A 16144-nucleotide genomic window follows, 5' to 3' on the forward strand; every position below is an offset into this window, starting at 1 on the left:
AGAGAGGCCGGCACAGCATCTGTCCCAGGATGAACCTCTCCTAGAATTACAGGACAGCATGTGTCTGCTGCCATCCATGAGATATTTTGATTACAGCAAAAAAGCAACATCACTGTTTGATGTGGGGTTTTTTTCAACCTTCTTGTTTTGCATCCTGCAGAACAAGAAGGAAATTGTGATTCTCTCGAGTCAGATGGGACGGACAGATGAAAACAACTGCAGCAGGGCAGGACAGTGGTTGCTCAAGGCCGGCATGTGCTCCACGGACAGACACAGGGACAGTTGTGGGAAAGTATCGTCAGCTGACACCTCTCTTTCAGCAGCTCAGTTAATCCCATTGTCTGGCTTACATAATTCACCCCAAGCAATCTGTGGTTGACCCACTTTTTTTTAAAGCATCAGCCTTTGAACAGTCGCTCCTCTTTCAGCCAAGGTTGTTAAAGCTGTGAAATCAGGAGGTGTTTGGCTTCTTGTGTTGTTGGACATTTACTTAATTTTGGCAAGAAAGCAAAGAGAAAAAAGGAGAAGCTGATGTATGGCAGAGACAATCATACTTTCATAGACACATGAATATACATCCTTGCACATGTCCTTAGTCACACACAGACACACACACACACACACACTCGTGCTTCACTGTCAGACTGGTGTTTTTATGCTGGCAAGGTGGCGCGCACACAATTTTTGGCAGCACGCCTCAATTCAGCTCATTGGCTCACCTTTCCTCAGTTCCTGCAGCGTGCATGTGTGTGTGTGTGTGTGTGTGTGTGTGTGTGTGTGTGTGTGTGTGTGTGTGTAGTGTTTGTGTGTTGCTTTACAGCCTAATTGCTGAAGATGGATGATTCTGCTCAGCTAATCATTGCTTAGATATCAGGACCAATAGAGAGCAGTGTTATCTGATCCTCCAACAGATCTCCACTTGTCTCTTTTTATGTTTGAGTCCAGGTCTTTAGGTGTGTGTGTTGTGTGCAGGTTTTTTGGGGGTGCTCATCAACTATGTGGGTGCTGATGATCAGCAGCTTCGCCCCGGCCCCCTCTGCGGGAGCGGTTGCAGCTGTCAGCATTCACACACACACACACACACACACACACACACACACAAACTGTGCAGGATGTTCCTGTTGTTTTCCTTTTGTCAATGCACAGTAATGCTTATCTATATGAGAGGAACAATGAGTCGAACTGTCTGACTGGGAGCATGCTGTGTATTGATTTTGTGAATGGTGTGGTATTGGACTCTGGGATTAGAGGTTTACGGAGTCAGCATTTTTCACTCTTGCTAAATTGAATTCAGACAGTCTGTCAGTCAAACGTGTATCATGAAAAAAAAAACCCAAAAAACCTCCACCACATGGAGGTGCTCCCTGTGCGAAAGATTTAAAATAAAAATAACACTTTTTTGGAAATATCCTCACCCTCTCCACAGTGTTTCCACTTCTTTAATTCAACACAGGCATGACTGTCTCTTTTCATTTTTCAGAGTCCATCGAAGACACGGGACAAAAGGGTAAGTGTTTTATAATTCTGTTTAACATCAAGAGGAATCATTTAAACTTTAAAGTGTCTCCAGCTGCTCCGTATCTGTCAAGTGCCGAGCAGAGTTTCAGGCCAGAGGAGGTTCAGCAGCCTTCAGTCTGCGCAGAGGCAGCTGCCTTCAAAACACCACAATCAGCCTGTGTCAGCTGGAAGTGTGTCCTCAGGATTTTTTTCATTACCTCAGTTAAATGTTTAAAGGCTTTTACAGTGAGAGAGAAAGACGTCCATCTTTCATTTTTATGAAGTTTGTACAAACACTTATGGATGAATCCTTCTGACGCTGGTGATCTTTTGCCTCTTCCTCTATCACCACGGTCAAAGAAATAAAATCACACCAATATTATTGATATTTAATGAAGCCGCAAACCTTGGATAAATGGTTAAATTCGCACCACTGCTAAGAGAAGACGATGGCGACGACTTGTTTGTGTTTTTTTTCTGCTTTCAGTCGTGTACTTGCTGGTGTACCATGCCATTTTCATCATGTTTGTGTGGGCGTACTGGCAAACCATCTTCACCAAGCCCATGAACCCCCTGAAGGAGGTGAGTGTGTCTGATTACAATGCAGCGTTACAGTCGGCCAGCATGATGAGGCATGGTGGGAAGTGCAGATGTAGGTTACAGCCTCCCTGGGTGATTGAACGCTGCATTTAGACTAATAATACTTTCCAGTGGAAGTGCCTGGAGCTGCACTCTAATGGCTCTGATCCTGACCACAGCACTCCGGCTCTGCAGGGTGAACACACACATGCATGCATCTCGGAGAGGACGCTCGGAGGAAAAGCCACCTCTGCAATTCAGTTTCCGTCAGTGAGAAGCGCACATGCAGACAATAATCACCTCATATGAACGCTCTGCTGCATGAGACGTGATCGCCGGATCACTGGAGGTTTTGAGATTGTAATAAAAGTCAAATTTCGTGGGGGCTGTAGTGTTTGCTATCATCAGAGTTATTTGTTTCCAGTGTTCATCATAAGTCGCTTGAGTGGCTGAAAGTAATATCACGGCTCTGTGTTGCTTTGCCCCCATTTGCCTGCTGGGGCAGAAGGAGCCAAAACAAATGGAAGAAACAAAGATACCATTCACCGCCTACGAAGCTGCAGCTTCATAACAGACATGGCTGCATCACTGACACTCCCATAGCTTGTAGCTCATCTGACAAAATATTTGAGTGTTTTGACACATTTAAAGATATGAGTCATTATAAATAAACTGCACTGCTCACAGGTAATTCACAGGTGTTGTTTGTCTTTCCCTCTGTGTTATGCCCTACATAGTTCCACCTGTCCTACTCTGACAAGGAGCTGCTGGAGCGTGAAGATCGGGGAGAGTCTCAGCAGGAGATCCTGAGGAGGATAGCCAAGGATCTGCCCATCTACACGCGCACCAACTCTGGAGGTACAGTACAGTACGGCACACGCTGCTGCCGATGCAGAACAACAGGCGCAGACTAGACTGACATGCAGCTCTCAGAGCTCGTTTCACCCCCGTCACCTTGATAGTCTGTGGTCAGGTGTTAGGAGAGGCTGCTGCTGCTGCTGCTGACGGCTGTGTGACTGAATTGGCTGTGTCTCCTCAGCAATCCGTTTCTGTGACCGCTGCCAGCTGCTGAAGCCTGATCGATGTCACCATTGTTCAGTTTGTGATAAGTACGGCTCTCTGCTCATGCACCTATAGAGAAAAGACCACACGATATATTGAATTCTGGCAGACGGAGTAAGATTCAATTACACTGATGTCTGACCCTGCTGTGTTACAGATGCATCCTGAAGATGGATCACCACTGCCCCTGGTGCGTAGTGACACTCTTTTATTAAACAGGCAATAGGATTTAAAACAAAGATCAGTGACACTGGCATGTACATGGTATAATTACACACCATGTACATGGTGTGTAATTATATAAATTTATTAAGGCACAAAAGAATTCAGGTTTCATGGGGAAAGGTGTTATTTTCTTTATTTTCACACTGCCCGGTCACATTCACGTCAACAGGGCTTGTAAACAGGCGTCATGTGGATGCACAAATAATAGCTTGCTTACTGGACATTTAACCTCTCGTCCAGCCAGATGATAGATTTTGAGACAAAAATAAATCTGAGTCTGTGCAGTTTTTACTAAATATAATTGGTTTGTCGAATCTCTTTTCCATATTGAACAATGTCTGGTTTTCAAACTTGAGAGGAACCAGGAATAAAAATGACTGAAAATGAGAATCAGCTGCAAAGCGAATGCAAACTTTCCATTGGATCATAAAGCATTAGGTTCCAGGATTTGCTTTCTGTCTGAAATGCCTGATATGAACATGTCCTTTTCCATCTGGAACAAAATGTAACATACAATACTACAATACTCTGTAACTGAATGGAAATGAAACAAACCTGCTGATTGAAGGTTTTTCTAGTTCAGCTCTGCAGCCCAGTGGTTGCGTTTACGTGTTTTTCAGACTAAAACAGGCTGGAAATGCTGAGGGTAGTTGTGTTCACATCCACAAAACTAAAAAGTCAACGTGAATACAATTAAAATGTTCATGCAAACTGGAATCAGGCAAATTTACACATGGAAGACCTGCGTTGTGTCGAAATGTTACTAAGAAAAGCTGAGGATGAGCTCTGATTCAAACGTGTGGTTAGTTACACAAGTAAAAACAGACATGGGGTAAAGTTAAAGAGGGAAGACATACAATATACTTCACTTCAGCAGATAAAATGAACAACAGCGACATTTTGATTTTGTAACAGCTCAGCCACCAACTCATCCTCAGTGTTCCTGTTGTTCTTTCTGCAGGGTGAACAACTGTGTGGGATTCTCCAACTACAAGTATTTCATGCTGTTCCTGGCATATTCGCTACTTTACTGCCTTTTTATAACTGCGACAGATCTTCAATACTTCATTAAATTTTGGACGGTAAATATAAATTGTCTGCTACAATATCAACTTTTCAGCCTCTTTAGAAACTGTTGTGTCAGCACAGAATATCTCTAATGAACTCTTAATGGACAACATGATTCCTGTGTTACATGTGTGGTGTTTGATTTTCTTCACAAGGCCGGAGGTAGAGCACATTTCCGTCTGAGAGAATACCTGGTATGAACCAGCCGGTTAGTTAGTGGCACTGAAATAGAAACCTCTAGATTAGTGGAGTAGAAAACTCTCAGTACCCAGATTTCACCCGCTTCAGTTGATTTCAGTGTCCACTCTGTGCTTGTGTAGCGGTGTTGATGTGTTGTTTCCCCCTCAGAACGGCCTCCCAGACACTCAGGCGAAGTTCCACATCCTGTTCCTCTTCTTTTCGGCCTCCATGTTCTCCGTCAGCCTCGCCTCTCTTTTCACCTATCACTGCTGGCTCGTCTGCAAGAACAGATCCACTCTCGGTAGGTGGCGTCCTTCATACCCATCGTGTGTGTGCGTGTTCTCTCAGTAGCTGCAGTATTTAAACAGCAGCTCCCTCTCATCTTTTCTCTATCCCGAGTATCTGATTCCAGTCTGCTCGTGGTTTACACAGTGTCGTCTGTGCACTAATGATGAAGGATGTGTCAGTGCATTTTTTCCCACCGTCAGTCACCATCCTCATCAGCGCAGTGATTTGATGAGCCTCTGTGGGCTGATATCAGACGGAGCCGTTTCTCATTATGTGTGCACACTGGCACACTTTGTCTCTGTGCGTTGAGGAAGTGGATTATCCAGAGGAGTATGTTACAGTGTAATGCAAAGACACAAGGCTCAGAGCAGTAAGCAGCTTAGTAACAGACACTGGTAGGAAGAGGAGTCACACCTGGTGGAACAGCCTGAGAACTGCTTTTCCCGCACAACAAAGCGCTGTTTCATTCGAGTTCGTGTGTTGATCTGTTTTACTGACTGAGCTGCTGTTTAAAGTCGAACTTGTATTTATTCCTCTTCTCCTCCGTGTGTGTCCTCTCAGAGGCTGTACGCGCCCCGGTCTTTCGTCACGGCACAGACAAGAACGGTTTCAGTCTGGGCGTCAGTAAGAACTTCCGCCAGGTCTTCGGTGATGAAGTGAAATACTGGCCTGTTCCCATTTTCTCCAGGTGAGGTCAAAATGTCAAAGGTGTTCAAAAAGAAAACTGTAGAAGTAACCATGACATGAGGTATTATTAGAAACAACATAAGATTTAAGGTGGGCAAACTAAAACAACAACAACAACAACAACAACAACAACAATAAAGTAAGTCTATGATTTAAGAAATAATTAATCAGTTTAGGAGCCACAGTGTCTGAAGCACAGTCGGGTCAAACACTTGAGGCGGTGGCTCTGTGTGGCTAAGACATCCAGCTGTGCAAAAAAAAACAAAAAACAGTGAACGTTAAATCCAACTTGTAACCTGTTGAGATGCTAAGATTTGGATCACGTGCATCTCAGATTGGCAGGACTGTCACTGTGCGTCACTGTGCGTCAACCAGACTTCAAAGGTCTCAGCGGGTATGTTCAGGAACAGTTTAATTGTCGCCTGTTTAAAAGTATAAATATTGTCTAAAGAATTGCATTACTAGACAGATGAATGGATGTGAATACTACACAGTAATTCTACTCATCACATACTTATTGTTTTGAAAATACTTATATTTAAGTACTTATATTTAATGAGGTATTCCTAAAAACAAAAAAACATTGTGCATGATTCTTTGAAGATGGGTACTATGATATTGTTTTTATAGATAACTGTCAGACTTTAGGATTTTCTTAGTAGATAATAGTCAGAAATAATCCCATAGACTTCTACTATATTTATATTACATCAATTTTCTTTTTCACTGTGAATAATTTCATTATGTTAAATATAATATATTGTGAGTCATATAATGAATTCATGTCTATTGAAGGCCATTCAACGCCATTGTATTCATAACACAGCATCTTAACACAGAAAAAATAGTGGCTATTACTCATCTACTCTCCGTAAGGTCATCACGATGACACGCACACCTTTTACATTATATACTACCGTAGTGTGTTTTCATTGCATCTATAACTGCAACTCTATAAGGACAATGAGTTTTCAGACTAATGATAAAGTCACCCAAATGTCATGCTAATCAGCATCAGTGCCCATGGTAATCACACACTCTAGTTCAAACAAAGACATTCAGTCACATTTCAACATGATCTAACTCTGGATGAAAAGGAAGTGTTGAATGAAAGCAGCCGCTCTTCAGCTCGGGGATTAGTGACGCTTACACTGAAACAAAATGGTTCAGAAGACGGGAAAGTCCTGAAGGAGACCAGAGAGCGTCAGCACCAGTAAACAACATCATCAAAACTGTCAATTAATGCAGAAGCTCCAGATTTGCTAAATTAGTAATTCATGCTGATAGAAAGAATAATATTGTGGATATGCAACTTCCTGGTAATTACTCACAGTATTATATAAAAACAAAATCATGTTTTTGAGAAACAAACTTGAGATTCAGCTGTAACTAGATACCCGAAAAATATCTGCAGCAACTAATCACTATGTAGCCTCCTTATTTATTTATTCTCCAAAAACAAAAAAACTAATGGACAGTTATTTTCGTATGTTGTTTTGCAAAGCACTTTTTCTCTAGAAACAGTGACGTTGATGTTACCTCATCTTAGGTAAATATAGCTGCAGGCTGTAACATACTGTACATTACTGAGTCAGACAAGGTTTTAGAATTTAACGTTACCACAGGTAACAGTGGCCACAGTGGTAGCTGCTCAGCAAAATCTGCATAGACGTTTTAACATCCATACAGTCATCATCCATCATTTCCACATACATAAAGTTAGATCCATGACTTATAATTCTACTGATGTTTATAATCTCACCTAAACTGAACGAAATTCATTTCCAAATCGTCATTCAAACATCAAGCTGCACTTCCTCCTTTCCTTTCCTGGCTCTCCAGCTTAGGTGAAGGTTGCTCGTTCCCATCCTGTCTGGTGAATCTGGACCCTGAGCAGCCCTCCTCACCCACTGGCTCCAACCCTGCCAACAAGGGGTGAGTAAAAAAAACCCAAAAAACAGCAGCGTCTGCACAAGTCACAAGTCACAAGTCACAAGTCAGCCCCTAATGGTTTATTAACCTGTAGGTTTAATGATGCAGGAAAATCACCTTGAAGCTGTTATGGCCGTTTTGCAGTTTTAAATTAATGATTCAGATCATAGGAGGACAGTATTTAGCATTATTTTATTCAAAGAAGGAGGGTGGGCCCAGGGTTCCTGGCTACATGCCTCCTCATGGGTGTTTGTGTGTTTCCAGTGCAGCAGAGGGCCGCCAGTTCCCCTCCAAGCCTCTGAGAGAGAGTCAGAGCCGGCTGCTCACCAGCACCCCCTCCTGGACAGAGAGTGACAATGCAGCAGACAAAGACAAGAAAGGTAAGATAATGTTTTTTCCTGTGCTGTTTGGTTTCATAACCTCCAGAAAATAAATTATTCATATTCTATGACTTCAATGACAGATTTTTATTCCACCTGTGTGTTTGTTTAGGTGCCAGCAACCCAGGGATGACCATAGAAAATGAGGCATAACCAGAGTTGAAAGTTGGCACCTACTACCCAGAAAAGTACGTTTACAGTCACAGGGAAATCCTCCACATGTCAAGATTTAAAATGAACACCTGTCTCTATGTGTTTCCTCTCGCAGGTCTCTGCTGCCCCCTCCGCAGTGTTTGTGCCTATCAGAACGTGACGTGGTGGTGACCTGATCGATATTCGTTGTTTTCCATGTTGCGACCCTTCTTCTGAGAGGTTTACATGACTGATATCACATACAAACCAGAGAAAAATCAATAATCACTATCACCAGTATCATCCTTTTTGTGATCACGAAACATTATCTGCTGCTACCTGACAGTATTTGGGCTCCAGAACAAGTGGATTAAAATGAAAATTGCATTCCAACAATCACATTTTCTTTTGTTTCTATATGAATAAGCACAGAGCAGCAGTGGGAGAGGGGAAGTTTTGCACTTTGTATACTGGTAAATCAATCTGAGCTGCTGTCGTATGTTACAGAAACTCTCAGAATGATCTATTTTATGTTATTTTCATAGCTTAGCACATTAGTAGATGCTGTTATGAGTTTGCCAAACATTTGCACATTAAGTATAAATTAGTGGTGGTGTTAATGTGATGTAAATGACATTCCTTTAGTCTTTTCTTTTTTTCTTCTTAGTGAAGTTTTTGTTGTTGGAGGGGGGTGGGGGGGGTGGAGGGGGCGAGGGCAGGTTTTCCACCCACCATCTTGAGTGTTGTGGATGATGCATGCTCTCATCTCAGGATGTCAACACAAACACACCTTGTTGTAGTGAACTGTACCACAAGATGTCCTCCCCCTTTGCTTGAAAACAAACAAACAAAAAAGTGTAGTCATTAGTAATTACATTTTTGAATAAGGGCTCTTCTGACTCGTTATAGCATGAGTGAGGATGTTGCTGTCACACTAAAACACCTGGAAGCTGGTGCTGCTCTGTGCTGCAACAGCGTGTGCCCCCCCCCCCACCCCCCTGCCAAATATCTAACCTGCTGTATGGTAGCCTACAGTACACGTCAAACTGCCGGCCAAAAAGCTTCCTGAGTGTTTGTCTCCGGAGGGCCGGCTCACTGGCCGCCAGCAAAAACAAGCCTCCGTGTGACGCTGCCGCAGATCTGCTCCACCATCAAAAAGCAGATACTGTTGAGCTGTTGAGTGTTTTTATAACTCACAACCTGATGTTGTGGATGTACTGCAGAGCAAAAAAAAAAGAAAGTCAAATCTATTTTCACCTTCTGAGGATTCTGTCTGTTCTCGTCTCGGGCTGGAAATTACTAAAAAAAAAAAAAAAAACATCACTGAAAATTAAAGAATGTATGCTTGTTTCAAAAAAAGCTTCATGGTGACAGTCAGTGTCAATTTATATTTTTCTATTCTTCTGTCTGTACGACTCAAGAGACAATATGGATGTGTGAGGCAATGTACTGTACAGTTGTGATGCCTTAAAAGAATAAAACGAGCTCATCTTCATGTGTTCGCAGTCAGTTCTTTAAAGAGCCATTGAAGAGATGTAACGGTCAGGAGCATTTTATGGTAGAAAAGTTTCAAGCCTTTATTTACAAAATAATCTAAAAACAATCCTCTTTTATATTGCATATTCTTCTTTTACTCCTTTACAGTGAGAGAGATGTGCTGCAGAAAGAAAATTGTTTCAGTTATCGGTTTCTGACGCTGAGGGAGGTTAATAAGTCATGAACCTACACTTCAACACACACCTATGGAAGTTCAGGATACTATTCAACAACACAGCATTTATTCAAACGTTTTAGTACATGCGACTGTTCTAGGCAGCATGAATCTGGAAAGCAATACAAAAAAAAGTGTCATTCAAAGGCCAGAACTACAAGTGAAATGAACTGCACTGGAGAGAAAAGATACATGTTTAAAAAACAATGTTAGTTTTCCCCCAATGAGTAAAAGTTTTTTTCCTTCTTTTATTACAACACTAAAACTCTTCAAATCCTTAACTTCAATTAAAAATGAAATTTTACTCTCAACAGAGTAGTTCAGGGCGGCCTCAGCACGTCCGAAAGCAGGCTAATGTTTTTTTTTTTTTCTCAATACTTTATAATTGTTTTTTGAGTTCTGGTGAATTTTGTCAAAATCAAGTGTAAAACCATGTTGAGAGGCGATACATCCGTGTTCATACGTTGATGTGTGCTTGTGTCAATGAGGATGTTTACATGCACGAATACTAAACACTCCCCCGATGAAAATCATTCGTATGCATCCCGGTACATACTGTAAATATCCTTAATGCAACTATTCTGAGCATTTTCATGAATACAAACAGGAAAACAGCAACTAATAACACGGAGGAAATGGTGCTCACGCGTTTCAGCGTCCCATCTACAAGCACAATACACCAGCTTGTTAGTTAAAGCCTTCTCACAGGGGGATTAGAGTTTATTTAGGTTATTATAAACATTATTTATTTTATGAACAAATGAAAAATACGTCAATGACTTTTAAAGTGCATGTAAACACACTCACTGAGAGCTCCCTTTCTCATTATCAGACTAGATGTCAAGCGATCGAGGAAGAGCGTACTGACATGAGGTGTCAGTATTGAATGGAGCGTCTTCAATGTCAGATAACCAGCACAATAAATTAAAGTTTAAAAGAATGCAGCTAATATTAAGGCTGAGCGTGGTGAGAGCAGTTGTTGTGATAGTAAAGATTTACATGTTCGCAATGTAAAATGGGAACATAGAGAAGGCAACAAAGAGGAGAAAGACACCAGAAACATTTTCAGCTTTCCATATAAAATCAGGTTAGAGCTTTAAAGTGCAAAACGTTTCTACAGAACATTTTAGGAAAACTAAAACCCCATCTTTTCAAGCATGTTAAATGAAACTGAACCAACCAGACTGTCTACGCTGCCTCGGAGGAATAAAAGACTAAACTCACACACACGCACCAGTGGCGTGTGTGAGGGCAGCTGTGGTTTTTTTTTTTTTTTGACCATCATACTCAGTTGTCTAAGGTGGGCAGAGCCTATGGGAAACAGCTTGCTAAACGATGTGTATGTGTTTCATGTTCTTCCATTATTATTGTCATCCAGCTGTCGAAGCTTGGCCTCAGCGCCGCACTGATTGTGGATGTGAACTGCAGGATGGCAGAGGCTCAGAGTGATGTCACGACTGCTGTTTGTTAGCCTCCTCTTCGTAAGCGTTTCCCGTTCCGTTCTGGACGTAGGCAGAGCCGGAGCCGAGCCCGTACAAGTGACCACAGTACTTTGCATCGTCGATATGATCCTCAAAGAACATCTGTAGGAAATATTTTTTTAAAGAAAATGTTTAAATTATTAAATACATTGTAAGTTTATCTTTAAAACCACAAGTTTAATTCTCTGGAACGGGTCTTAAGCTTGGGAGAGCACCCTCTTGATGTGTTTCTCTACTCTACAGTGTTTAGTTACGCTATTCAAAGACTTGCACAGTGGCGAGGGTAGCATTATTTCCACTTTTCAACAGTTATTCTTTTGTTTGCCTTTTTTATTTCATTAGCTCTGCAAAAAACAAATATCAGGAGCTCAGAGTTCACAAGATTAGCGTTGTGAGAAATGTACATGTTTCAGAGAAACATGTTTTTTACAAAATTGAAAATTTGAGGTAAAGACCATAAGAGAGGCAAGTGACTAGTTTATTTGTCAACCTTCTGTGGCTCCAACAATTATTCTATCAATCAATTAATGGAACGACAGAACAATAATAATAAATGATTCATTACCAGAATAGTTAAAGTAATTTTTTTCGAACTGATTTCTTCAGTCTAATTCAGAAGTAACAGAATTTTTATGTTTGGCAGACAGTGCGAGTGAGTGTGCGCATGTGTGACAGAGGGAGATACAGAGATACAGAGAGATACAGAGGGAGAGAGAGAGAGAGAGAGAGAGAGAGAGAGAGAGAGAGAGAGAGAGAGAGAGTGAGAGAGAGAGAGAGAGATGTTGAGAATCAATTTAAAATTGGTTCAGAGCTTTTCTCAGTGTTTTGTAGTTATTAAACTCATCCTGTGCATAAGAGGCGATGGCTGAGGTAACAAACTAATCAAAGTGACTTCAGAAGGCAGCACCAGATGCACATTTCTCTCTCTAGCCTAATCTGATGGCATTCAGTTCAGACTTGTGCTGCACTGACACTGATCAGAGATGTAACTAAGTCAAATCTAGTATCGCACGTAAAAGTGACCAGGATGTGCTTGTTCAGACATGAGACCATGTCTGAACAAGCACCCTTAGGTGTATGAAAGGGGTGTAAGCAGTACTTTGGGCTGACTTTGTGAGATTTGAGTTTCACTAAACTAATATAACATCACTCCTTTCACTGACTCCAGAAGCCTACCTCTCTCATCTTGAAGAAAGCCATGCCTGTGAGTAAAGAGTCGGAGCCGGCCTGATGCTGTGGTCCAATCCTCTCCAGCTCCAGCTGTTCAGCTACTTCCTGCAGCCCGCCCTGAAAATGAAACACTTGTCAATCACTCAAGACCATGCTCCTAGTCAAAGTAAAACCTGAGGGCCACACTCAAAAGAGATCAAGGTGTGAATCTTTCAATTACTAAAACGGGCGGTACTACTCTGTGCTACCTGCTGTAATATTTATCAAAGTACCTTCAGGTTTTTACAGCTCTTCATGAGGTACTTGACATCATAAATGACTGGAAAGTACAAACGAAGAATCTCGAAAAAGTCCACCTCCTCCTCAGGCAGGTTAGCGTTGGACAGAATCTTGATCAGGTATCCAAAGTCATAGCCGCTGCAACACACGTACACACAAACACATGCACACCTTTCAACAGTCTTATAAAGAGCACGCAGCATCAGGCTTCCAGAGATTCAGTCCCTTCCAATTTGCCATGACAAAGATAACTAAGGACAACTTGACTGGTTTTCTTTTTGTCATGCCTGTATCCGTTCTCCTCAAGTCAAGTATACAAGACCACTACAGATGGGACACTACACAAGGGCAAATAACTACACAAAGCAACTGAATTATCCCAGAAATTATCACGTGATATTGGATGTGGATTAAACAAGTGTCCTACTAATCAGTGGCTAATAGGAACTGAAATAAGATTATCAGGATGCTCAGCTCAATCACAACAGACCCACTGTCCAATAAGATTAACACTGAATTCACAAGACAGCAATAAAAAAAGCAGGATAAATTAAATAAATAATATAACATAAACAGACGCAACAAAAATACAAAGAACATAAATAATAATGACATTAAAGCCTGTTTGTAAAAGTGTGTTCTCAATACCTGAACAAGATGACAGTGATGTTTCAAACCTAAGCTTTGTTTAATATCCAAAGCCTGGTTATCTTTAGCCTCAGTTTGCCATGGAGACACAAGTGGGAAACTGAGTACAAAATGAAGATGTTAAGCAGCAGGTTGTAGAAAATAAGGGTAAAAAGTTGCCTCGTCACCAATAATTACACTTGAACAGCAAATATAATGGTAAATTTTAACAAGATATTTTCTAGTTTTAACATGTTTGTAGCAAAACAATCCTAGTTCTGCGTAACATCTTACAACAACACAAAAAAAACAAACAAACAAAAACAAATAAAACTTGCATTCATGCACTGCATTGGTTTCAAACTCAAAACACAGATAATATGGACGGTTTGGATAAAAGATACTGTGCATTATGTATAAGGTGATGAGCAGACACGGTCAATGATACTATAATTAACACATTGTGTTTCTGATAAGTACAAACTGTCTGATAATGGTTTGTTTATTAAGTAACTGGCTAAAGAAGAAAATAAGTTATGAGACAGACAATTTGCCATTTCTGTAAATTGTCTGATTTTTCTGAATATTATGTGCAGAATGAGTATGACTCCTGTTGCTATGCAGCCGTTCACAGTATCGCAAATAACTGCAAAAGCAGAATACCTGTGAAAAGACAGCCACTTGACCCCATCGCAGAGCACCACTCCTGATGTCATCAGCAGCTCTGCAAAGTATAGCGTCTCGATGCCTTCGTCCTCATGCTTCTTGAACTGAATCCCTGAAGTGGTCAGGAGCTCAATGGAGTCCTGTGCATACATATCCTCTCTGATGACACACAACACACATCACACTATTATTATAGCAAACACAAGACAGTCAGGGAGGGATGATAGCAGTCAGGACAATTTTGTGAGTTTTAAATACTGGCTTGTGTTTTGTTAGTGTATGCATTTGAAATAGCTGAGATGCTCTTCTCAAAGCTAGTACCTGGACCATTAATGTTAATTATGCAAATTCTGGTTTACTACGCGACTATATAGTCCTTGTGTCACCAAAACCGCTTCCTGTTAAATGCAAATGCTACTAAAGTCAGGTTAAAATTCTGGATGCATTTGAATGAAACATAAATGACCTGGGTTAAACAGACAGGAAGATCATCTTACGTGAGGTTAAACTTAAAATTGAACTGCCATGTTGATGTTCCTGGAGGGTATTCCCCTTGTTCGTTCATAAACGTGAGGCCCAGCTGGATTATCTTGAGCAAATCCACATTGCAGCGCAGTAACTGGTACTGATAGTCCGCGTTGCTTCTGAACTCTCCGATTGGTCTGGCTACTACACCTGGAAACTCTGTGTCCTGCAAGATGAAGAATTTATTTTGCACAGTGGAAATCTATCAAAAAGGGAAGTGTCTGTGGTTTTTTTGTGTGTGTCCCTAAGAGCACCACTAACCATAGCAATGTAGTTGTATTTTCGAATGACATGTCGGATCCTCTTCAGCTCCTCCTCCAGGTTGTTGGCCCAAACCTCACATATTCTTTGGCTGTGATCCACAGTAGCTGCGGGCATAGTGCCACTTTACCATGCAAAAGGAAAAAGACAGACAGAAATACAGAAACTTCAAGAAGACAGTAGCTTCATAGACCTGGCCCTGTACACACTGACCTGTGACAGACCTGATAATAAAAGGTGGCAGCACAAAGGCATTGAACACATGACCCCCAGATATCCAAGAAGTGCTGACAAACCATTGACAAGATATAACGTTATAATATTAAATGCACAGATATCTCAGTGTCAGTCTCAACACAGGGGGAGCTAATTCAATCTAAGAGCTGCTTGTGCCTCCTTCAGCTGGGACACTTCACATTAACTGCTAAATTCACAAGTTACATAAACACAGACAGACAGTGGGAACAGCAGCAGCTGACGATGCAAGACATGCAGGACGTGCTTAGCTGGCTGTTGTTCACACAGGCTCGTCGCAGGCAGTTTTCAGCAGCACTTTGGGCTAGCTAGGTTACCTGTAGCAGTTAGCAGGCTACGGGCTTAGCGCCGGTTAACATGAGCAGGACAGTGGAGGCTCTCAGGTCGGAGGCTGTGCACAGTTTCAACGCACTTCTGAAGCAGACAGCTGCCTCGTCAGATAAAGAGGAGTGTGTGCAAAACGTGAAAGAGACGAATAACTAGCATCACACACACACGCACCCACACATACACATACATAGCCTACATATATTTATATACACACACACACTCGGCGCCACTTAGATACTGCAAAGCTGCTGTAGCCAGGTCAACTCACCGTTCCCCAAACCGGGCGGGTGTGTGTTTGAAGCGTGTACTATCTGAAAACTGTTACTTTGTTCTACGTTATTGTGTCGGGGCTGTTCCGCTAACTTTTAAATAGTTTATATTCAGTATTGTATCGATGTCAACCTACGGCTGCCATCATAGCTGAGCCTACAACACGACGTCATCACGTAAAACTGAAACGTCATGTACGTATGTATGTATGCTTATGGCCGTATGACCTACGTCCTATTTGTTCACAGCACCTGCTTTAATAACTTAAAAAAGAAAAAAACAAATTCCAGTTTATTCTTAGAAAATGTGTTCATTTTGTGTCCAAACAAAAGTGATTACACCTTTAAACTTGGACCTGGTATTTCTGTAAGTTCCCCATCAATTTCCTTTTGCCCATTGCACTTATATTGTTGTACACACATAATAATTTGCCTTTTCTTGCAGTTTTAGTTTTGACTTTTCTTGAACACTCATACAGTTTAGAAAGACTAAAACAAACAAACAAACAAAAAAGACACAAAGTAAAGGTCCTCAAAGTA

General features: G+C 41.4%; 2 protein-coding genes across 3 annotated transcripts in view; one reads left to right on the forward strand and one right to left on the reverse strand.

Moving 5' to 3' along the window:
• The window catches only part of zdhhc2 (zDHHC palmitoyltransferase 2), an 11664-nt gene extending 2139 nt beyond the window's left edge, over positions 1–9525 (forward strand). The window contains exons 2-13 of one of the 2 annotated variants that reach the window (XR_015436454.1): positions 1481–1507; positions 1985–2079; positions 2814–2934; positions 3116–3185; positions 3296–3328; positions 4325–4445; positions 4780–4912; positions 5461–5587; positions 7429–7521; positions 7788–7898; positions 8011–8086; positions 8167–9525. Coding sequence is in view for 1 of the 2 variants with exons in the window: in XM_023395962.2 (XP_023251730.1) it covers positions 1481–1507; positions 1985–2079; positions 2814–2934; positions 3116–3185; positions 3296–3328; positions 4325–4445; positions 4780–4912; positions 5461–5587; positions 7429–7521; positions 7783–7898; positions 8011–8051 (977 nt within the window). In the remaining variant the exon portion in view is untranslated. Of the gene's footprint in view, positions 1–1480; positions 1508–1984; positions 2080–2813; positions 2935–3115; positions 3186–3295; positions 3329–4324; positions 4446–4779; positions 4913–5460; positions 5588–7428; positions 7522–7782; positions 7899–8010; positions 8087–8166 lie in introns of both variants that reach the window. The other variant, XM_023395962.2, reaches the window with a different exon arrangement.
• Positions 9526–9779: 254 nt separating this feature from the next.
• On the reverse strand, positions 9780–15768 carry cnot7 (CCR4-NOT transcription complex, subunit 7). Its single transcript, XM_023395964.2, has 7 exons — positions 15604–15768; positions 14751–14874; positions 14462–14655; positions 13962–14123; positions 12665–12809; positions 12399–12509; positions 9780–11324 (listed from the first exon to the last, which is right to left on the reverse strand). The coding sequence occupies exons 2-7, from the start codon at positions 14865–14867 to the stop codon at positions 11193–11195; spliced, it is 861 nt and encodes a 286-aa protein (XP_023251732.1). The 5' UTR covers positions 14868–14874; positions 15604–15768; the 3' UTR covers positions 9780–11192.
• Positions 15769–16144: the final 376 nt, after the last annotated feature.

This window comes from Seriola lalandi, unplaced genomic scaffold (assembly GCF_002814215.2).
Source record: "Seriola lalandi dorsalis isolate HSWRI2012SDOR001 ecotype SW California unplaced genomic scaffold, Sedor1 jcf7180002054971, whole genome shotgun sequence".
NCBI classification, from domain to species: Eukaryota; Metazoa; Chordata; class Actinopteri; order Carangiformes; family Carangidae; genus Seriola; species Seriola lalandi.